The sequence below is a fragment of the Physeter macrocephalus genome, chromosome 10 (genome assembly GCF_002837175.3).
Source record: "Physeter macrocephalus isolate SW-GA chromosome 10, ASM283717v5, whole genome shotgun sequence".
NCBI lineage: Eukaryota > Metazoa > Chordata > Mammalia > Artiodactyla > Physeteridae > Physeter > Physeter macrocephalus.
The window spans coordinates 34,084,859-34,107,430 of NC_041223.1; the positions used below are offsets into that span (position 1 = coordinate 34,084,859).

The 22,572-nt window shown below is 35.8% G+C and overlaps 1 protein-coding gene across 1 annotated transcript in view; it reads right to left on the reverse strand.

Annotated features, from left to right (window-relative positions):
• The window catches only part of LAMA2 (laminin subunit alpha 2), a 621,727-nt gene that overhangs the window by 450,624 nt on the left and 148,531 nt on the right, over positions 1 to 22,572 (reverse strand). The window contains exon 2 of the mRNA XM_024122539.3: positions 6,398 to 6,568. Coding sequence (XP_023978307.1) covers positions 6,398 to 6,568 — 171 coding nt within the window. The remainder of the gene's footprint in view (positions 1 to 6,397; positions 6,569 to 22,572) is intronic.

Here is a 22,572-nt window from a genome sequence, read left to right on the forward strand (position 1 = left end):
AGATCCCACATGCCGCAGAGCGGCTGGGCCCGTGAGCCATGGCCGCTGAGCCTGCGCTTCCGGAGCCTGTGCTCCGCAACGGGAGAGGCCACAGCAGTGAGAGGCCCGCATACCGCAAAAAATAATAATAATAATAATAAAATAAAGATAACTATAGAAATTAAGTGTGAAGAAATGATACTAAAGTCTAATTGATGTGTCAGTCATTCAAAGAAGCAAAAACTTTACTGTTTGAGGCAGCTCTAGTATGACATCAACTTTTTGAACAGAAACATAAAATCCTGAATTGTGGTTGAAAGGTACTTGAAGATTTGCCCTTCTGACACATACATTATTACCGGAACTTGGGCAATTCAATATGTGTCTGGTTTTAATAGAAAATTCTGTCACATCCAGCCTATGAGGTTTTTTGCAGTCAGTCCTCAATCTGCCAACTTTCTATTTAAACCACTATTTTAAAATATAGGGGCTTCCCTGGTGGCGCAGGGGTTGAGAAAAAAAAAAAAAAAAAAAAAATATATATATATATAATGAAAGATACTCCAAATCTCCCATCCAGCAGTGCCTGTCCCCATAATCACTAACTCAGTGGAGGGGTCTGGACAATAAAAGCAAGCAAAGAGAGCTCGGCACATGAAACTCCATCCTACTAACTAAACATGGATCTCCCCTTGTCTTTACTCCAGATACATGAGAACAGGACGTACTGTGAAAATTAAAAAGGAGATTGGCAATAAAAAACAGGAGGTGTGGACAATCGTTGCCACCTCCCCTCACAGTTCCTTCTTACAATCCTCAAAACTCACAGATTCCTCATCTCCTCCCACTTAGTTCCATGCATCTCACAACAGCAACCATCACCTCTGGAGTGCCAAAGCTCTTGTTCCTTTTTGGATGCAGTCATTGGTTCTTATCTGCAATCTGTGCTTTTCATTTCCCAAGTAAGGAGGAACAGAACTTGCTCCTCCTCTGATCCGGCCCAGCCCAGGCACGGGTGAGGATGGCGGGAGGGCAGTTTGCTGGGGATGTTCCTATTTCTATTCCTAGGGCTGCAGTAAGAGTTCTTAACTTCCTAACATGTGACTTGGAAGTCAGCCTACTTGCCCACAGAAATGTAAACAAAGTGGAGGTTAGCTTCCCTGCTACTCTGATTAATTATGCTTTGGAGTGTCAGTCGTGAGAACTTTTATAACACTAATTCCTTGGGAAGATGTTTCAAATGAATGGCCTAAGAATACCCTTTTATTAGAACATAATCTTTTTTTGCAAATTGAAGGAATATTTCAAATAATAAACAAGCCATATCACTATGAGGAACAATCATGGACTTTCAATCTGTGGACATAATGTAGTAATCTAGCCAGGTGTTCTAATGATAATGGTGATGAAAGAGCATAAGATTTGAACCATGAAGTGCTGGAGTAGGAGGAGCTGGACAGTCTATCTGGATCCACCATTTAGCACTTAACTGACCACGGACAAGTCACTTAAACTCTGTGTCATTCTTGAAGTGAGGATAACATAACTCCACTCATAGCACAGGTACCCAGAATCTTAACTCTCAGAAAAAAGTAAAAAAAAAAAAAAAAATTAAATGTGTGTGAAAGAGATTTGTGGACTTGATACAGGAGTTCTAGCTCTTTATTTCTCAAAGTAATAGTAGCGTTCAGCCTACTCTTGCTACCATTTAAAATATCACTTATTTCATAAAATGGAGGACATTTAAAAACAACAAAAGTTTTAAAACAACATAATATTAAAATGAAGGATAATTCTTCAAAAGGTATTCATTTTATCTTCATAAAAAATTTGGAATTTTGTTTTCATGTTCTCATTTTGCCATGGACCAGTAATTGGATGGGAACTCTCAACTCACAGGGTTACCAGAGGAACATTAAAACCATTAATAGTCTAGCCATTATTATGCATATACATAGAATTAATTATACATCTGTTCAAAATATACAGGATTCTGAATCTTTACTGGGGACAAATTACATTTAATAAAATTTTTGAAGATAAAAACCAAGCAAAAAGAAGTCCTCAATGCAATAGGAGTCTGATAGTAAAGTAAAATCATCTTCAAAAAATTTACAAAAACTGGGCTTCCCTGGTGGCGCAGTGGTTGCGCGTCCGCCTGCCGATGCAGGGGAACCGGGTTCGCGCCCCGGTCTGGGAGGATCCCACATGCCGCGGAGCGGCTGGGCCCGTGAGCCATGGCCGCTGGGCCTGCGCGTCCGGAGCCTGCGCGTCCGGAGCCTGTGCTCCGCAACGGGAGAGGCCACAACAGAGGGAGGCCCGCATACCCCAAAAAATAAAAAAAATAAAATTTACAAAAACTAAATATTCATTAAATTTGCCATTTTCAGATTGTGAACATTTTTATTACACATTAATTTTATTAACATAGTCTGCTATAACCTGTTTAACTGAAAATATAAAGGCTTATATCTTTGATTTACTTATGGTAACATGAGTATATATGACAGGACAAAAATAATCTATTTTTATTGGTAAATGACTTAATTCAGCTGAACATCTGGATGGGCTTTGTTTTGTACCAAGTCTTATCACATTAGCAGTCCACTGAGATGAGGCACCTTATCTCATTAATGAAAAGTAAAATTGCGACTAAATTTAATAATTAGCACTAGTTAACTTGTTCTGCTGAAGCTAGGGAAAGTGTTAGGTCTTTATAACATCAACAAATACAAGAAGCATAACTAAATATCAAATAAATGTCCTTGGTGGTATGAGTGGGTGCTGAAATTGGCACACTAGGAATCAGAGCCGTAAATGAAATATTACTGGCACTGCTTCTGAAGAAAAATAAATATCACAGCAAACATTCCTTAAACATCCTCCTGAATCTTCTTCACAGATTGTGTGTTTAACATGTGATAGAAAAACACACACCCAACCACATTTCCAAATCACACTTGTGGCTCATAAGGTAGTTGTGAGAGGAGCTATCTAATTGGAAATTTTGATATCTGTCACCTCAGGTCAAATTGATATGAGAATTAGTCATGAAAAGGAAGACTGGGAGATGAATCAACAATTAACCATAATCCCCATTATGAAACTTTAATCATAATTAATTTGAAAATACTGATTAATTGTTGACATACTTCCCTTCTTTAAAAAGAGATAGAAACTTACAACATCCTCAACAGGGACAGTGACTCAAGTCAATCCAAAGGCTAACTGCATCTGAAAATTGGCAAGGGAATCATTGATGAAGTAAACCTTTCAAACTGCTATTTTAATTGGAAAGAACAATCTATTAACAGTCAGGAGGTTCAAATTTCCTTTTCTTTGTATAGTACTTAAGTACCAACCTTCCAGATTAATTCTAGCTGTTCAGTGAATTTGTGGAATTTTATCATCTGTTGCTTCAACTGTTACTAAAATATATCCATGTTGATTATTGCTAGATTTTTTATTCTTGCGGGGTATTATTCTTTCTAAATTTCTGGTTCCAAAACAGGATTTGAAATGTAATGAAGCTGGTAATTTGAAATTAAATTAATCAAAGTAAATGTAGGCTGTGATAAGTTTTAAAAATTTACCACAACTAAATAAAATGGGAAATACAAAACTTACCTCATATGTGCCTTGCTTTACTAAAACAATTTATTCACTTTTTTGTCCCAAAGTGAAAATATGGGGTGGGATTGCCTAAATTACAGATGTCTCCAACTGAAAGACCCTGAATATTGAACTCTGAAGAAGGGAGTGACAGTCACTCGTAGACTTAATTTGGTGAATACATCTCACTGATTTTGCTACCAAGAGTGTCCACTCAATTATTTTCTACCTGAATCACTGCACCTTCCTTCCATCCTGTCTATTTACACATTTCCATCTTTTTCTCCTTTCCTGGAATGCTTTTCCTTCTTATCTCGGGTAATTCAGGTTTTTAGAGCCCTTCTGAGTCTGACCACCTTCTTGGAACTTTCTCTTGCTACTTCAGTTCCCACTGATGTTTTCCTTCTTAGAAATTCTATATGATTGATAACATGTACCCTAAGGTATAGCCCTGAGTTTACTGCTTAGAATATTTGTTTAATTGTCTTCTATATCCAAGTCTTATTTACCCTAACATTGTACTTGTAGACAGGAACTATAAATATTTATATTTTATGCATATGTATATATAGATAAACCACACATATATACACACACATACGTGTATATATGCACAGACGCACACAAACACGCATATATACGATTTTTGTACTTTCTCCAACTCTATTTCTCTGCCCAGCCCGTCCTAAACACACATATACACACTCTCATCCACCCCCATCATTCCCTCCCTGACATTCCATGCCTCCAGGCTTTCTCACATTCTCTGTGAAATCATCAAGGCCACCAATTCTTGCAACAATGGCAATTTCTCCCTATCAGGCTTCATCTTCTTCTCTAACGAACAGTCCATCAATTCATTTATTTTTAAATTCATTTTATTTTCATTTATTTACCTCAATTTTCTTGTTTTTGATGTTTCCCCAGGGCTCTGACCTAGGTCTTTTGCCCTAAACGTTCTGTACAAGAACAGCAAACAGATAGGATGTGTTCCAATATTCCTGACTCCTACACCCATAACAATCTACACCATAGAAAATAACCGGAGTCATTTAACAGGCAAGGAAGGTTTCTGATGCTTGCCATCTTTGGTTTCTTAACTTTTGGTTTAACATTCTGTGATATATAAGACCAACAACTGTATTCACAAAAGTCCCAGTTCTCCAAACATATTAAAGTTTTCAGTATCTCTAAATTGTATAATAGAGATGGGACTATGCATTCTTCCCTTTAACCAGCTCCAAGAAAGAATGCACAGTGCCTCCCGACTTTCTTTTGAGATTAAAAAATATAAACTGTGAGAGAAAGCTTTCTTCGTTTTATGAGCATTACAACTTTTTTTAAAAAGAGAAGAAAAACTAAGTAAATTTTAAAATAGTATAATTGTGAAACTTTATTATAAAGTACCTCATTGACATTATTCACTTTATTAATCTCCCCAATATTTGATGATTTCCCAATGTATCAATATATCTATAAATCAAACCCTATCTCTAGAATTATCTCACACCATTCTCCCCTTCTCCATATAAATTCTTTACTCATTAAACCTAATTACTTATAGTTCTCTGAATAGATCATGCTGTTTCATGCCTTCAAGATTTATGTTTTTTTAAATATATATAATATTTTTTCCCTTTTCATCTTACTAATCCTTATTTTCTCAGTACATGGTCACTTTCTCCCAGGAATCTCTAGATGTTCCCTTAGCACGCAATTTAGTTTAGTGTCCCCTATTCCCCCCTCCAAGTCCTTTAAGTCAAGGACTATGTATGATTCAACACTCTGCTCCAGTAGAATGCATTTCCAGTAGCCGGTGTTCAAATGCTTGCTGAATAAACGCATGAATGAGTCTGAGATATCAGTGTGGTTCCTAGAGGCCACCCAAGAGGGCTTTGTATGACACCTCTCCTGGAAACACTCTTCTTGTGGTGTTTAAGAACCGTATAGTCTGATTCCATCCCTGCACCAGACTCATTCCTACCCTCTGCCCTCTGACACTTTCAGTTGCAGCCATTCCTAGCTCTCTGTAGTTCCCTGAGCAAAGTACTGTTTTCCGCCTTATTCTGAAACCTCTTCCTGGCATTCCTTCTCTTCCCTCTGTCTCCCCTTTACCTGCTCAGCTCATACTTGTCCTTGGGTCTCAGTTTAGATGTCACTTCTGGCAAGCCTTTATCTACACCAGGACAGAATTTGTAACCCTCCCCTTTCTCCCTAAAGCCCCTAGGCTCATTCTTTCCTTGGTACCTACCACATTACACAGCAATAATCTGCTTTTTGCCACTTCTTCAACTGAGCCAGGGGACACATCTTATTCCTGTTGGATCCCCAGCACAGTACCTGGCATATAAGTGACCACTGAATGACTAAAACATGAATTAATAACCACATCTTCAGATAATCTTCTGCAAGTGATAAACTTAAGGACTGCCACAAGTCTTCAGCTAGAAAACTCTCCTCAAGCACCACACCCACTACACATAAGGAATTCCAATAACGTTTGTTAAGTGACAGAAAGGGGCTGTAAGGTTCACAGTGGAAGTAAAGTTCTAGAAATTTGGGGGACCACAAACCCTTTGACTTGACGCGCAGGCTCAGCGGCCATGGCTCACGGGCCCAGCCACTCCGCGGCATGTGGGATCCTCCCGGACGGGGGCACGAACCCGTGTCCCCTGCATCGGCAGGCGGACTCCCAACCACTGCGCCACCAGGGAAGCCCACCCTTTGACTTTAATGCACTTTGGCCTCAACATCCTCAATTACAGCTCCTACCCAGTGCCACACAAATTCATCCTAAAATACGTACGCTGTGGATTGCTGCTGCTTTGATGGCAGATCCGACATTGAGGGTTCCTCACGGGCTGCCCAGGGACGTGCTCTACCAATTTGCAATACATTTCCGGTCCTTTTTCTCCACATGTTGCATTTGTGGTGATGAGGGCACTGGAAGCAAGATTCAGGACAGCAGGGAATAAACCTAAAAAAGATGAACAAGTGAAGGTGTGTGGGATGATTTTGCTGCATTTTAAAATGAAATTAAGATAGGATGTTTTCCAGAGCATTAAATTAAATGAAAATGGAATAATCAGTTATAATTAAATATCTGACTTAATTAAGTACACTACATAAGTAGCATGTGTTATCAAGCGAACATTTTTTTTTCTTTCTGGGTCTTAAATATGAACTCTAAACCTATCATCTTAATTTTTAACCTCTAATACATAATTAGAAAATCCTATCTCTAAAACACACTTGTAAAAAAGTCTTCTGTTATCTTCATGTCATTGACACAAGTCTTACTGAAACCTCCATTCTGCATTTCAGCCATTTTGTGAAATTTGTCAGGTTACAAATGTTAGAATAATTCAATCATCCCCAGAACATTACCTCTCTACCTTTAGACATTGTATTCTCTAGGTTGGTAAATGACTTATTATTAAATAAATAAGGGTTCTCTTCTGTCATCCATCATTATTTTGCATTTAGCTGTACGATTATTATTTCATAAAATACATGTTGAGCCAACCCAATCCAAAAATGGGCAGAAGCCCTAAATAGACATTTCTCCAAAGAAGATATACAGATTGTCAAGAAACACATGAAAGAATGCTCAACATCATTAATCATTAGAGAAATGCAAATCAAAACTACAATGAGATATCATCTCACACGAGTCAGAATGGCCAACATCAAAAAATCTACAAACAATAAATGCTGGAAAGGGTGTGGAGAAAAGGGAACCCTCTTGCACTGTTGGTGGGAATGTAAATTGATACAGCCACTATGGAGAACAGTATGGAGGTTCCTTAAAAAACTAAAAATAGAACTACCATATGACCCAGCAATCCCACTACTGGGCATATACCCTGAGAAAACTATAATTCAAAAAGAGTCATGTACCACAATGTTCACTGCAGCTCTATTTACAATAGCCAGGACATGGAAGCAACCTAAGTGTCCATCAACAGATGAATGGATAAAGATGTGGCACATATATACAATGGACTATTACTCAGCCATAAAAAGAAATGAAATTGAGTTATTTGTAGTCAGGTGGATGGACTAGAGTCTGTCATACAGAGTGAAGTAAGTCAGAAAGAAAAAAACAAATACTGTATGCTATCACATATATATGGAATCTAAGAAAAAAAAAGGTCACGAAGAACCTAGGGGCAAGACAGGAGTAAAGATGCAGACCTACTAGAGAATGGACTTGAGGATATGGGGAGGGGGAAGGGTAAGCTGGGACAAAGTGAGAGAGTGGCATGGAGCAAGAGGGAAGAGATATGGGGATATATGTATATGTATAACTGATTCATCTTGTTATAAAGCAGAAACTAACACACCATTGTAAAGCAATTATACTCCAATAAAGATGACAAAACAAACAAACAAACAAACATGTTGAGCACATACTATGCCAGATACCATAAAAGGTTTGGGGGTTTGGGAATGAAAATACTATTAAGATGCGCTTATTGTGGGAAGTGATCCTGATCTGAATCTTGGAGGAGAAATAGAAATGTATTTGATATAGAAAATGAAGAAGAAAAAAACAAACATACCAGGCGGAGGGAATATTATATGAGTATGGACTTTATTCTGAAAGCTTATGTGGATGCTGAGTGACTGACAAGAGGACTGAATTTGTAACTGTTCTAACCTGTTAGATTATGTGATCATCTATAGATACAGATATGGATGTAGACACAGATATAGTATAGCTACCTACAGATTATACACAGAGTATACACAATGGTTCACATGTATATCAACCCAAACCATTACCTGTTTGTCATTGTTAGTAATTTTAGTGGGATTTTCTTCCAGGTCTTTAAAATTATAATTTATAGTATTAAAAAAATAGGGAGTAGGAAGGAAGAAATATGCTGGGAATCCTGTTCTTAAGAGGTCAAAACACCTTGCTGGCCAGCAGGATGAAGTTAGATAGTTAAGCCCCTTCTAGCTTCTTCAAACAAAAGCCACTTTACTTACACAAAAGCCGTCTCGGGCAGGAGCCAATACCTCTAAAGCTGCCCCAGGACATTGTCAGTTTTATTCTGTGATCTTTGTCTCCCTCGCCTCTGGCTAGTCTTGACCATGTCCCTGACTTTGGGTTCTATTTTGTAGGTATGGGTGAGACTCCCCATGCCCTGCTTTGGTACAGCCCTGTGAGACCTAACTGGAGTTGGGTAGGCCGGGACTTTCTCAGATCTGAGGAATCATGGGAGGGAGCCGAGATGGGAAGATGGCTGGTGAAAATTATTTTCCTGTATGTCGTATGTTCCAAACTATAGAACTGGATTACATCCCAAATTACCCACAGCATTAAATGAATAAAATGTGAGCAAAATGACATGGTTATAAAAGGATTATGGGTATAGAAGTAACATTGATTAAGAAGCTATTTCATATTCATTAATATGATTTAATCACCAGTAACCCCATTATGTAGATTTTATTAGTCCCATTCTACGAGTGAAGAAAATGCAGCTCAGAGAAGACAAACAATATGCACAAAGTTATGAATTACCAAGATCAATAGCTAAGATTTAAACTCAGAAGGCTAATTCTCATCAGGACATGAAGAAAAACCTGGTCCTTGGCAGAGCTTATCAATTTACATACTTAATAAAAGAAATAACTTACCCAGTCACCACCCCTTTGTTGTTTCATAGAGTTTTCCAATCATAAACTAAAGATGTTAATATAATTTACATTTATTTTCTTTCAGTTCTTTCCATTGATTTGTTTCTGTTACATTTATTGATCATGTACTCAAAATTAACCTTTTCATAATTTAATTGCCTTGCTTTGTGATCAGGGAACAGGTGCCTTGTGAAATTTTATCAGCAATTTTGTTGTTTATTTTAAAAAATCAGTAAAGTGTATTGGTCAGGGAAGTTCCCCAAGCAGTTTCTAACGACCAATTTGAAGAGTCATTCAACACCTGAGCTTCTACTGAATTTTCAGCAGGTTGTATTATAGATTGCAGCTCATTTTCATTATAAGTTAAATCTATTAGACTGTACCTATTTATTCCCATTCAAAAGCAGCAGAGCAATATTTATTGCTATATTCAATATGGGTTACTTGGTTAAGATTACATAAACATTGCAAGTGTAAATGAACTACAAATAGATGGTGAACCTTTATAGAGTATTGACTTACAACCTCTTAATTAAATTCTTAATTTGAGGTCATGTAATGTTAATGCCATAAAAGCCAGTCATCGTTACCCATACAATTATGTCTGACATTTTTTTTTCTGAATAGTATCTAGACTAAGTAAATTTAGTTGGATTTGTGGCTTAAAGAACAAAGTCTAAACAAAAAACAAATAATATTTATATTTTATTGGAGATGAGACTATGTATACTATATAGAGAATAATATAATAAATTCTTTTCTATAATATATACATTTAGTAAATAGTCCAGAAAAATTTACATCATGGGAAAAATAGAAATTTTGCTACAATTTGGCAAACATTTAAAAATTCACCAAATTTTCACTGTTTTTATTTGAATGTTTTTAGACTATATTTGCTTACTCACATACTGTGCTCTATTCATACAATTTTGCATGATTTTGATGATCTGCCTTAAAACCCCACATTTTGGTTTTAAATGGCAGAAGCATCTATAAAACCTGCATATGGAGGTTCTCCTTTCAGTAATTGTGGAGTAGCTCCTATTAAATTAAGTCACTCACAGATAACAGCTATGAATTCTAAATAAAATATATTTTTAAAAATCTCAAATACTTGAAGACATTGAAGAACAACTCAAAACAGTTAAACCAGGAGGATGTGTATTCTTAGAAGGAAGATAATGGATGTGCCTCAGACTGCCCATGCAAGGTGGCTAAAACTCAAGTAGAAACCCACAATTTCACTTTTTTTTTTTTTTTTTTTTACTTTACTGTCTTGAAGAATCAGAAAACAGAACTAAGAACGATCACAGCTGCTGTAAAGTGAGAAAGAAATACTGGAAAAAAGAAAGCCACAGACAGGGAACCTCAAAATATGTGTATAAACTCTTCCCAAATCTCTCATCAATAACAGGTATACATATGCCCTAGGCAGACTCCAAGTAGCCAAGATTGGACTAAAAGAACAAAACAGTGATCATAGTTGCTGCATTCCATAGGAAAGACAAGAGTGTTTGAGTCCAGATAAGTTAACCAGTATAACACAAAACTATAAGATGATAACTATTCTTCAGAACATATCAGAATCCTAAGTTTTCTACCATGGATTGTTCACAACATCCAGAATGCAATTTTACAAAAAAATATTAGATAGACTTACAAGGAAACAATAAAATACCACCAGTACTTAGAAGAAAAGCAGTGAATGGAGACAAACACTGATATCAACCAGATGTTGGAATTAGTACACAAATAATTTTAAGCAGCTTTCATAACTATGATCAAAGACACACACACACAAATGCTTATAATAAAAAAGAGAATAGAAATTACAAAAAATATGAAATATACATTCTAGAACTGAAAAATGCAATAACTAGAATAAAAAATATATATTACATGAGATCAGTAAAAAATTGGAGGACTTCCCTGGTGGCACAGTGGTTAAGAATCCACCTGCCAATGCAGGGGACACGGGTTCGACCCCTGGTCTGGGAAGATTCCACATGCCGTGGAGCAGCTAAGCCCGTGCGCCACAACTACTGAGCCTGCGCTCTAGAGCCCGTGAGCCACAACTACTGAGCCCTCTTGCTACAGCTACTGAAACTTGTGCACCTAGAGCCCGTGCTCCGCAACAAGAGAAGCCACCACAATGAGAAGCCCACTCACCACAAGGAAGAGTAGCCCCCCACTCGCCGTAACTAGAGAAAGCCCACATGCAGCAACAAAGACCCAAAGCAGCCAAACAGAAAAAAAAAAAAAAAAGAGAGAAAAATATATATGTATAAGTATATATCTGTGTGGATAACCATACATACACATATATACACATACACATATATGTACATATATGTATATATGATTCATGTCATTCTTTGGCTTTTATAAATTATCAATACCAGTAACAATAGAATTTTAATTTGACATTTGTCAAATCAAATGTGGAAAAACTGGTTAGATACTACAAAGGGAAATTGTTTTCAATCTTGTTCAGAATCAGAAGAATGGAGAGAAAGAAAATCCTGAATTAGCAAAATATATATATACTTACATATACTACCAAATGTAGGGAACAGGTGCCTTTTGAAATTTTATCAGCAATTTTGTTGTTTATTTTAAAAAATCAGTAAAGTGTATTGGTCAGGGAAGTTCCCCAAGCAGTTTCTAATGACCAATTTGAAGAGTCATTCAACACCTGAGCTTCTACTGAATTTTCAGCAGGTTGTATTATAGATTGCAGCTCATTTTCATTATAAGTTAAATCTATTAGACTGTACCTATTTATTCCCATTCAAAAGCAGCAGAGCAATATTTATTGCTATATTCAATATGGGTTACTTGGTTAAGATTACATAAACATTGCAAGTGTAAATGAACTACAAATAGATGGTGAACCTTTATAGAGTATTGACTTACAACCTCTTAATTAAATTCTTAATTTGAGGTCATGTAATGTTAATGCCATAAAAGCCAGTCATCGTTACCCATACAATTATGTCTGACATTTTTTTTTCTGAATAGTATCTAGACTAAGTAAATTTAGTTGGATTTGTGGCTTAAAGAACAAAGTCTAAACAAAAAACAAATAATATTTATATTTTATTGGAGATGAGACTATGTATACTATATAGAGAATAATATAATAAATTCTTTTCTATAATATATACATTTAGTAAATAGTCCAGAAAAATTTACATCATGGGAAAAATAGAAATTTTGCTACAATTTGGCAAACATTTAAAAATTCACCAAATTTTCACTGTTTTTATTTGAATGTTTTTAGACTATATTTGCTTACTCACATACTGTGCTCTATTCATACAATTTTGCATGATTTTGATGATCTGCCTTAAAACCCCACATTTTGGTTTTAAATGGCAGAAGCATCTATAAAACCTGCATATGGAGGTTCTCCTTTCAGTAATTGTGGAGTAGCTCCTATTAAATTAAGTCACTCACAGATAACAGCTATGAATTCTAAATAAAATATATTTTTAAAAATCTCAAATACTTGAAGACATTGAAGAACAACTCAAAACAGTTAAACCAGGAGGATGTGTATTCTTAGAAGGAAGATAATGGATGTGCCTCAGACTGCCCATGCAAGGTGGCTAAAACTCAAGTAGAAACCCACAATTTCACTTTTTTTTTTTTTTTTTTTTTACTTTACTGTCTTGAAGAATCAGAAAACAGAACTAAGAACGATCACAGCTGCTGTAAAGTGAGAAAGAAATACTGGAAAAAAGAAAGCCACAGACAGGGAACCTCAAAATATGTGTATAAACTCTTCCCAAATCTCTCATCAATAACAGGTATACATATGCCCTAGGCAGACTCCAAGTAGCCAAGATTGGACTAAAAGAACAAAACAGTGATCATAGTTGCTGCATTCCATAGGAAAGACAAGAGTGTTTGAGTCCAGATAAGTTAACCAGTATAACACAAAACTATAAGATGATAACTATTCTTCAGAACATATCAGAATCCTAAGTTTTCTACCATGGATTGTTCACAACATCCAGAATGCAATTTTACAAAAAAATATTAGATAGACTTACAAGGAAACAATAAAATACCACCAGTACTTAGAAGAAAAGCAGTGAATGGAGACAAACACTGATATCAACCAGATGTTGGAATTAGTACACAAATAATTTTAAGCAGCTTTCATAACTATGATCAAAGACACACACACACAAATGCTTATAATAAAAAAGAGAATAGAAATTACAAAAAATATGAAATATACATTCTAGAACTGAAAAATGCAATATCTAGAATAAAAAATATATATTACATGAGATCAGTAAAAAATTGGAGGACTTCCCTGGTGGCACAGTGGTTAAGAATCCACCTGCCAATGCAGGGGACACGGGTTCGACCCCTGGTCTGGGAAGATTCCACATGCCGTGGAGCAGCTAAGCCCGTGCGCCACAACTACTGAGCCTGCGCTCTAGAGCCCGTGAGCCACAACTACTGAGCCCTCTTGCTACAGCTACTGAAACTTGTGCACCTAGAGCCCGTGCTCCGCAACAAGAGAAGCCACCACAATGAGAAGCCCACTCACCACAAGGAAGAGTAGCCCCCCACTCGCCGTAACTAGAGAAAGCCCACATGCAGCAACAAAGACCCAAAGCAGCCAAAAAGAAAAAAAAAAAAAAAAAAAGAGAGAAATATATATAAGCAATTATACTCCAATAAAGATGTTAAAAAAAATTTTTTTTAAATTATGTTTCATGATGAAAGTTTCCTTCTAGCTTATTTTATTTGTTTGTTTCCATCGTGCTCTTTACCTTGATTATATTTAACTGTGTGACGTTTGGTGAACCACCATTTTAAAATGACAGTGATATAACTCATATCTTAAAAGAAAATCTTCCTAATGTAGTTTGGCAAAAAGAATTCCTAAATAAATTTTCTTGTTTTCATCAGTTAAAATATTAAACTAAATGAATATTGTCGAGTAGCTGTCTTCACTACCTGTGCCTAGCATACTATAATACTTTTTAATTAACATTCAGAGATATTGATAAACATGTTAAATATCAGTATATGTTGTTTTTTTTGTTTGCTTTGTTTTTTGGTTTTTGGGTTTTTTTTGCGGTACGCGGGCCTCTCACTGTTGTGGCCTCTCCCTGTTGCGGAGCACAGGCTCCGGACGCGCAGGCTCAGCAGCCATGGCTCACGGGCCCAGCCGCTCCGCGGCATGTTGTATCTTCCCGGACCGGGGCACGAACCTGTGTCCCCTGCATCGGCAGGTGGACTCTCAACCGCTGCGCCACCAGGGAAGCCCTCAGTATATGTATTTTAATTTCTCAAATAATGTTTCTTGTTAACATCTACAGTCCAACTCACAAAGGCCATCGTTAACATAATTGATAACAGACAGCACTTGGAGACTTGCTATGGGAAAGTCATCCAGTCAATGAATTCTCGCCAATATATTCAATTTTTAAATAACTTTTAAAAATCATCACATATTTTTTACAATAATACAACACACATTTCTCCCCCCCCTTCTGTCATCCTAGTCTTGATACACAATATTTCTCTTGCTCGCTTATGCCAAGCGTCTCTCCCCTCTCAAATGAATAAGAGGAAACTGTCTGTTTGAATGTTTCTGACTTTTCATTTCAGTCTCTAGGTCTGTGGAGCATTTTTTAAAATTCTCATGCAGGCAAACAGAGCTGTTTGCAAGTAATTCAGCATTTGAAAGACAAAAGAGAACATGCCAATTTAAAATGTTCTAAGACGTGTCAAGGAAGAAAAGGAGATACTTGTCTGAAATCCTGAGCTATGTGGGTGTGTAGGAACACATTGGTATAAAACAAAAATGGGACCAAACAACTTGCTGCCAAAGAGAATGATTTCCAGCTGTGCACTGCAGGAAGTAACTTAATGCCCCTGATCCATGATGCAGATGAGGAGTTTTACAGAACTAGGAAATCAGTCCAATTTGAACTACTAGCCATCCAGACACAACAATGTTTGTAAGCTGGAAAAAAATAATGCTGAATCCAGTTGTTCAGAAGAAAAAAAAAGGAGGGCATGTATTCCCATCCTAACAGGCCTTTCAAGTATGTCTTGTACTGTTGCTCAGTTCTCCTCTTTTCAGCTTCCAAAATAAAAGGATATTTTTGGAGGCTTAAGGGTTGATTTGGTCTCCTTTCTTCTTTTCTAATCAGAAAAAGTAGTACAATTTCTACTTAGTACATGTTAAAAATTGTTTACTTTGTTTATTCTAAACAAAGATGAAAATTTAAGTATTTTTATTATTATCAGAAACAAAATAAACCAGATGCAAACACACATATTCCAAAGGGTTTTAAGCAAGTTTTGCTTATGGAATATCAACTCTATGTACAGATATTCTGACTAAAATAAGGACTACAAGGGCCATAATGAACTCAAATGCCATCTTAGCCACTTGACCCAACCAAGCGCTATAGGATTTTATTAAATTTCTGACAAAGCATATCATTAATCTTACTAAGAGAGGATTATATCATGGATTATCAATAAACTAAAATGATATATATAAGAAAATAACTGTCATTATGACATGGATTTCTGGTAAGAACACTAACAGATACATCAGGAAGCACATGACAATACATCTCTATGACAATGACTCAAAATAAGGCATTTGTACTCAAAGTTCCTCAAACTCCTCAAAATATATATTTTTTAAACCAACTCTCTAACTACCATATGCTCATTAAATTGAAGTTGACCACACTACATCTGATCAATAAAGACTTCTTGAAATGGATAAATAAATAAAATTTATCAAAATAGCATCTCTAGGGCTAGATTGAATAGATTCTTTTTCAAACTTCAAATTTATATCCCCAAAATACAGACCCCCACTACTCCCACTTCCATTATCTGTTGAGGACCTGGTGGACACTGCCCTGGTCACAAAATTTCCATTCCTTTCTATTTGCGTGGAAATCTCACCCACTATCTATTTAAAATTAGTATCTACAAACTGCTTTGTTTTTATTTTTTTATTTTTTTTATGTTCCACTTGTAGAACAATCATGAATCATCCTAGAAGTTTGCAAAATCATATGATAAAAAATAATTATTATAGCTGGGGCACTTATTTAGAATATTCTAACATAAGAGTACCCAAAATATTCATTGAGGGGGTGGCAGTTAGGGAGAAATAGACTGTTTCCCAGCTTCCTCCAATCTCACTTCATCCATATCAGCAGAGCATATGTTCACTATCTGCTCTCTTCTCTCCTGCCTGGCTTCCAAAACCAAGCCTATAAACTAGATGTCTCTTTGGCAGGTCTGTCTGAAAACTCAAAATGAGAAGTAAAAAAGGCAAAGGAGAGGAAATGCGAAACAATTTTAAGTCACTGAAAACTAAATTTAGAGCCTTAAATTGGCAATTACCCCATGACAGAGGTGTTTGTAATATAGAAAACAAAATAAAAACTTTGTGTCTGTGTCTGCCGTTGACAATCCAAAGTACAAGAATATAAGAAAGCTCTAAATTAAGTGGTCTGCAAAGAGCGTGAGCTTATATTTACGGCCCTCAAACAAAAATATCAGAAGGGACTCTGTAAGCTTTGGTGCATATAATGGCAGCAGGAAAGATGCTTTTCCCCATGGGTCCTGCTCTTTAAGGACTGCTAGACAATTTCTTATTCCTAATGATGAAACAGATATTTTTTAAAACAAAACAAAAAACACTATTCTACATTGTGCTTCCTCTGGCTTAAAAGATCTAGACAAAAGGAAAAAGAAAAGTCACATTAATTTACTATGCTCTTTTTCATTTGTTTTTATCAGTAAGTATTGGACTTCCTCAGGGCTTGATCCTAGATCCTTTTCTTATTTCATTCGCATCCCCAAATAATCTCCAAATAATCCGCATTAATCTCATCTACTTCTAAACCATTTGCATACCATCTGCATAGTCAATGTGGAGTTATATCTCCAGGCCAGATATTTTTCTGAAGCTCCTGGTTTAATTATCCAAATACCATACTACCTCCACTTAGGTGTCTCACCAGCATCTCAAAACTTAATCTACACAAAGCAGAGTTTGTGATTTCCAGTGCTCAGGCACCACCACCATCCCCACACAACCACCCTGAATTAGCTACTCCTGAGTTACCTCTAGCTCAACACATTTTATTTTACCCACCCAGTGAGTGTCTCATACAGAAAGCTAGGAGTCATTGTTGATGCATTCCATCACCAAAAACTATTCTAACTCCAAAATTAATTTCAGATCCATACGCTTCTCCCCAGCGCCAAGGCCGAGTCACAGGCATTTTTAACATCTGGATTTTTGCAATATCTTCTTAAATGGACTCCTGACTACCCTTTGCCTTTCTTCAATCCATTTTTAACAAAATGGATTTTCTTAAGATGCAAATCTGATCAAGTCACTCTTAACATCTTTCAAGGGAGTATCAGTGCACCTAGGTTAAAATTTAAAATTATTATCCTATTTTATATAATATTCTCTCATCACATTCAAAGAATACTACCTTTAGTTAGTTTCTAGAACAAGGCTCTGTTTTTTCCTTCCTCAGGATTTTGCCTAGAAATCCCTGCCTCTTAACTTTCCTCCACTCTTTATACCTTCCTATCTTTCACAAATCTTTTTTCCTTATACCTTAATTCCTCTGAGATCTTTCCTAACCCTTTCTAAACAATCCTCCATTTTAATCCCTAAATATGCCATACTTTGCCCATGAGTAATTTTATTTAATGATTACTTATCCAAGGTCTATCTCCCATACTGGAACAGAAACTCCATGATGGAAGAAACCATGTTTATTTTATTTACTTTGTTCCACTGCATTCTCAGGGCCTAGCGAGGGCTGGACACACAAAGGTGCTGAAGAATATTGTCTAAGGAGAAATTCACCTAAGAATTTAGGGTATAACTGTATGCCTAGTCTGAAGAAGTGGAAAACTTCCTTTTGTCAAAATATAAAGAATAAAACATGAAAAAAGCAAAACACAACAAAACCAACACACACAAAAAAACCCCACAGATACATCTCTTTTATTGTTTTAGTGACTTGACAACACAGATAATGTTAGTCTCCAGGGCTAAAACCATTATTTTCTTAAAGTTTATTGTGTTAATTGTCTTCTTAAACCCAAGTCCCTAAGCTCTGGGTAGTTTCTTATCTTCTGTCTTAGAAAATAAAACTGTCTTTTGTGTTCTATATGAGCAACTTGGAATTCTCTCTGGGATTAGATTGGTTTGGTTGAGAAATCAGAAGTTAGATTTATGGATTGATGTATTTCCCCATACCCTGGTCTATGTCCATTGTCATCCCAAAGCCCCCATACAAAAAAAAAAAAATTTGGAAGATATAAATATATAAATGTATGATTCTAATAAATACAATGTTAAAGTTACGCTCACCACTGGAACTTTATATTGTATCATCCCTTTCAAATTGTACCAGGTCTTAGCCTGATCCATAGGCTGAAGAATTAGAATGAGAGTTGTATGAAAAAATACTTCACAGCTGACTCAAGCATCTAATTCTAGTTTATGCTTTAAAAGCAAATTCTATGCAGCTTTAGTATATCTATGGAAATACTTGTTTTACGGACAAATTTTTTTCAAAGTGAGATTTGACAGTGTTTATAGCAAAACACTTTGTTCTCCAGCAGCTGTTTGAACACACATATAAATATGCAAGAAAACTCACAAATATTCTGTTTGCTCTTGTAAATACTTGAAGCAAAAAATCAGCATTTTACAGTCATTTAGCATAGTGTTGCTAATAATACTTTTCATTTACCAAGCACATATAAACTCTCATATATAATGAGGTTTTTGTCAGTTTTGCTTTTGCATTTTTACCAACATTCTTTGATCACTAAACTCTAAGTTCCTTGAGGGCAGAGACCATAATTCATGAATCTTTTTATTCTCAGAGACAACTAGAGTCACTGACATCAACTAGATGCTCAGTTAATATTCATAATATTAATGAATATCAAAAGTGAATGAGATTCGGTGAATTGATTTCATCACATCAGCTCTAACTTCTTTTTAAAAATTCTAGAGTAAGTATATTTGTTCTAGTTTGAACTAAAACAAACAAAAACAAAACCAAGAACCATGAACTTTCCTGTCTCATGGTACGTACTGTTAACGTTTGAGTAATGCAATTCATTGATCATAATAAAAGAGTAGCACTGAATTTTACAAAGATTTTCATTTATTGCTTGACTCTCACAACAAAACTATAAGATAGATGGCATAGGCATTATTCACTCGATTATATAGATGAAATAATAGAACATCAGTAATGATAGACCATTTCCTAAATATAGAACTTGTGTTTTTCAAATCCAATCCCAGTTTTTCTTCGACTACATGTAACAAATTCATTGAATTCCTCCAACTCTCCAGGCACTCAGCTAAGCAGCGAATTAATACAAGAATGAACAACACAGGCAAACCTTCCACCTTCACAGAGCTTCAAACTAGTGCCAGAGAATTATATAATAGAATTTTTGCATAAATTGTATTAGAAACAATAAATGAAGGACTGGAAGTAGGGGGTGACAGCAGGCAGCAAGGAGAGAATTTCGAAGATACTCAAAGTAAGTATGGCCAGAGGTCAAGCCCCGAGGGTATCCTAAGGTAAATATGGCTATAAGCCCAAAGAAACCAGATTCAACTAATCTTCACCTTAAATACCTAGGCAAGGACTTGAAACCTACGTTTGGAGATGCAGAAATAAAAGCTATGGATCTTTGAGAAGGGGTCTGACTCTGAGTCAGCTGCTTTCAAAGGGAAAACCTCTGTATTCTAACCTAAAGGCAGAGGTAGCCTTTGCAATGGGTAAAGGCAAGAAGGCTCTACAATTAGTTGCCCTAGAGATCTGAGGAAAAAGCAAACATGCCATTCCTAAAAAATCCACTTACGATTTTCAAAATTTGAAAATTTCTGAAAAACTACTGTCAAAATGTGACCCAAAATAGTTTACTATTGCAGGCTAAAAACATTTTCAAAACTGTCCTTTGGTCTTGTGGGGGCTTTTTCCTAGTTTCTCTCATGATTATTTGGAAGCATGTCTTTTTTCTCCAATTATTAGTAGACATTAAGAAAATAACTCATCACCACCAACTTTATGTTCTTTAATAACTTCAGTCACTTTAAATGTTCTAATTTTCAGTAGCGTTCCTCCCAAATAAATACCACTGCAAGTATTTCAAAGATCTTCAAAAAGCGTTTTTTTTTTTTTAAACATCTTTGTTGGAGTACAATTGCTTTACAATGGTGTGTTTCTGCTTTATAACAAAGTGAATCAGTTACACATATACATATGTTCCCATATCTCTCCCCTCTTGCATCTCCCTCCCTCCCACCCTCCCTATCCCACCCCTCTAGGTGGTCACAAAGCACCTTTTTATGGCTGAGTAATATTCCATTGTATATATGTGCCACATCTTCTTTATCCATTCATCTGTTGATGGACACTTAGGTTGCTTCCATGTCCTGGCTATTGTAAATAGAGCTGCAATGAACATTTTGGTACATGACTCTTTTTGAATTATGGTTTTCTCAGGGTATATGCTCAGTAGTGGGATTGCTGGGTCATATGGTAGTTCTATTTTTAGTTTTTTAAAGAAAAAAACTAAACTAAAAACTAAACTCTGTGCAAAAGCTTTTAAGTTTCATTAGGTCCCATTTGTTTATTTTTGTTTTTATTTCCATTTCTCTAGGAGATGGGTCAAAAAGGATCTTGCTGTGATTTATGTCATAGAGTGTTCTGCCTGTGTTTTCCTCTAAGAGTTTGATAGTGTCTGGCCTTACATTTAGGTCTTTAATCCATTTTGAGTTTATTTTTGTGTGTGGTGTTAGGGAGTGTTCTAATTTCATTCTTTTACATGTAGCTGTCCAAAAAGCGTTTTATCATCACTAGAATCAATGAGTTTAGGACACAGAGAAGAGACAAATAGGACTCTATAACTTGCAGTGGTTACTAGTTATCCGTGTTGAAACTTATTCAGTTCTCAAACTTGCTTGGCAGTCAAGTTGACAGAGGGACGTTAATGGAGTATAGGATATATACTATTGGCCGTGAAAGAGAACATCCCAATCAACATACAGGATGTTGATGCATCTTTGGCATATCGTTCTTACTATAAGTATGATATCCAAAATGAGACATTCTTGCTTGAAAGATATTACAGAAGTTGTCTGTGTAACTGTTCTCTAATTAAATATTCCTAATCAGTCTCCTTTTTCAAGAGTATCACTCTACTAAAATTCCATCCACTTCTAAATTTTTATATGCCACCACACATGATACACTCTTATTTATACTCTCTAGTATTTTAATTGCATGGTAGTTAGAGCTTTTCATTGCTGATGTATAATGAGCTCTCAGATCACTATGGTATCACAAGCTATTTTTTTCTCCACACTTGCACACAGTGTAATTTCTTCGTCATCTTGTTTTAGTGTCATGAGATTTTTGCTTACAAAGTAAATTGCTCTTCAGTTTTATATAAGAAACTTATGATTTCTGTCTGCCCATTTCTCTAACTTCTCTCCTTGTATCTTTAATAATATTTAATCTATTTTTGCACTACTGGTTAATTTAATAATATACTACATCATCTAAAATAATATCTAGATAATATATCCTGAATCACTTTGGAAGTGAGATATATATATATGTGTGTGTGTGTGTGTGTGTGTATATATAGATAGATAGATAGATCTATCTATCTATATATATTTGGTAGATTCAGTCATGTCAAGACAGCCAAGGGTTGGTTATTTTTTTCTTGTTGATACTGAATCTCACAACTGCCACCAGATTGGCTTATGGCTAGAAGTTACTGGTCAGAGTAAAATATTCCAAAAGGTAATTATTTTACTCAAAATATTAAAATAATAACAATAAAGAGTTGATAATACAAAGAGATTAAACTTAGACACACATAGAAGATTAAACTTAAGGCTCCAAAATTTATTCAAAACTCAAGAAGGTCAACTTATTGAACGAAACGTTTTCAGTATATAGATTTATTCGCTCACAAAACTGTAAACATTAACTGGTCACAAGCATGTTGAAACAAGAGATTTAAACAACACTTTCAGAACACTATATATTTGCTTGGCTACAACAAACATGCCCAGTAAAATGTTACTCTTTAGAGATATATATTTTGTCTACCTTGTCAGTAATGAAGCAGGCTTGTAAATCATGCTCATGAAACTGACAGATGGATTTGGGGACTTAAGATTTCTAGGCAGTCATAATAATGTTTTTAGATTGTCTCCATTCTTCTAAACTAAGATTTCTAGGCATTCAT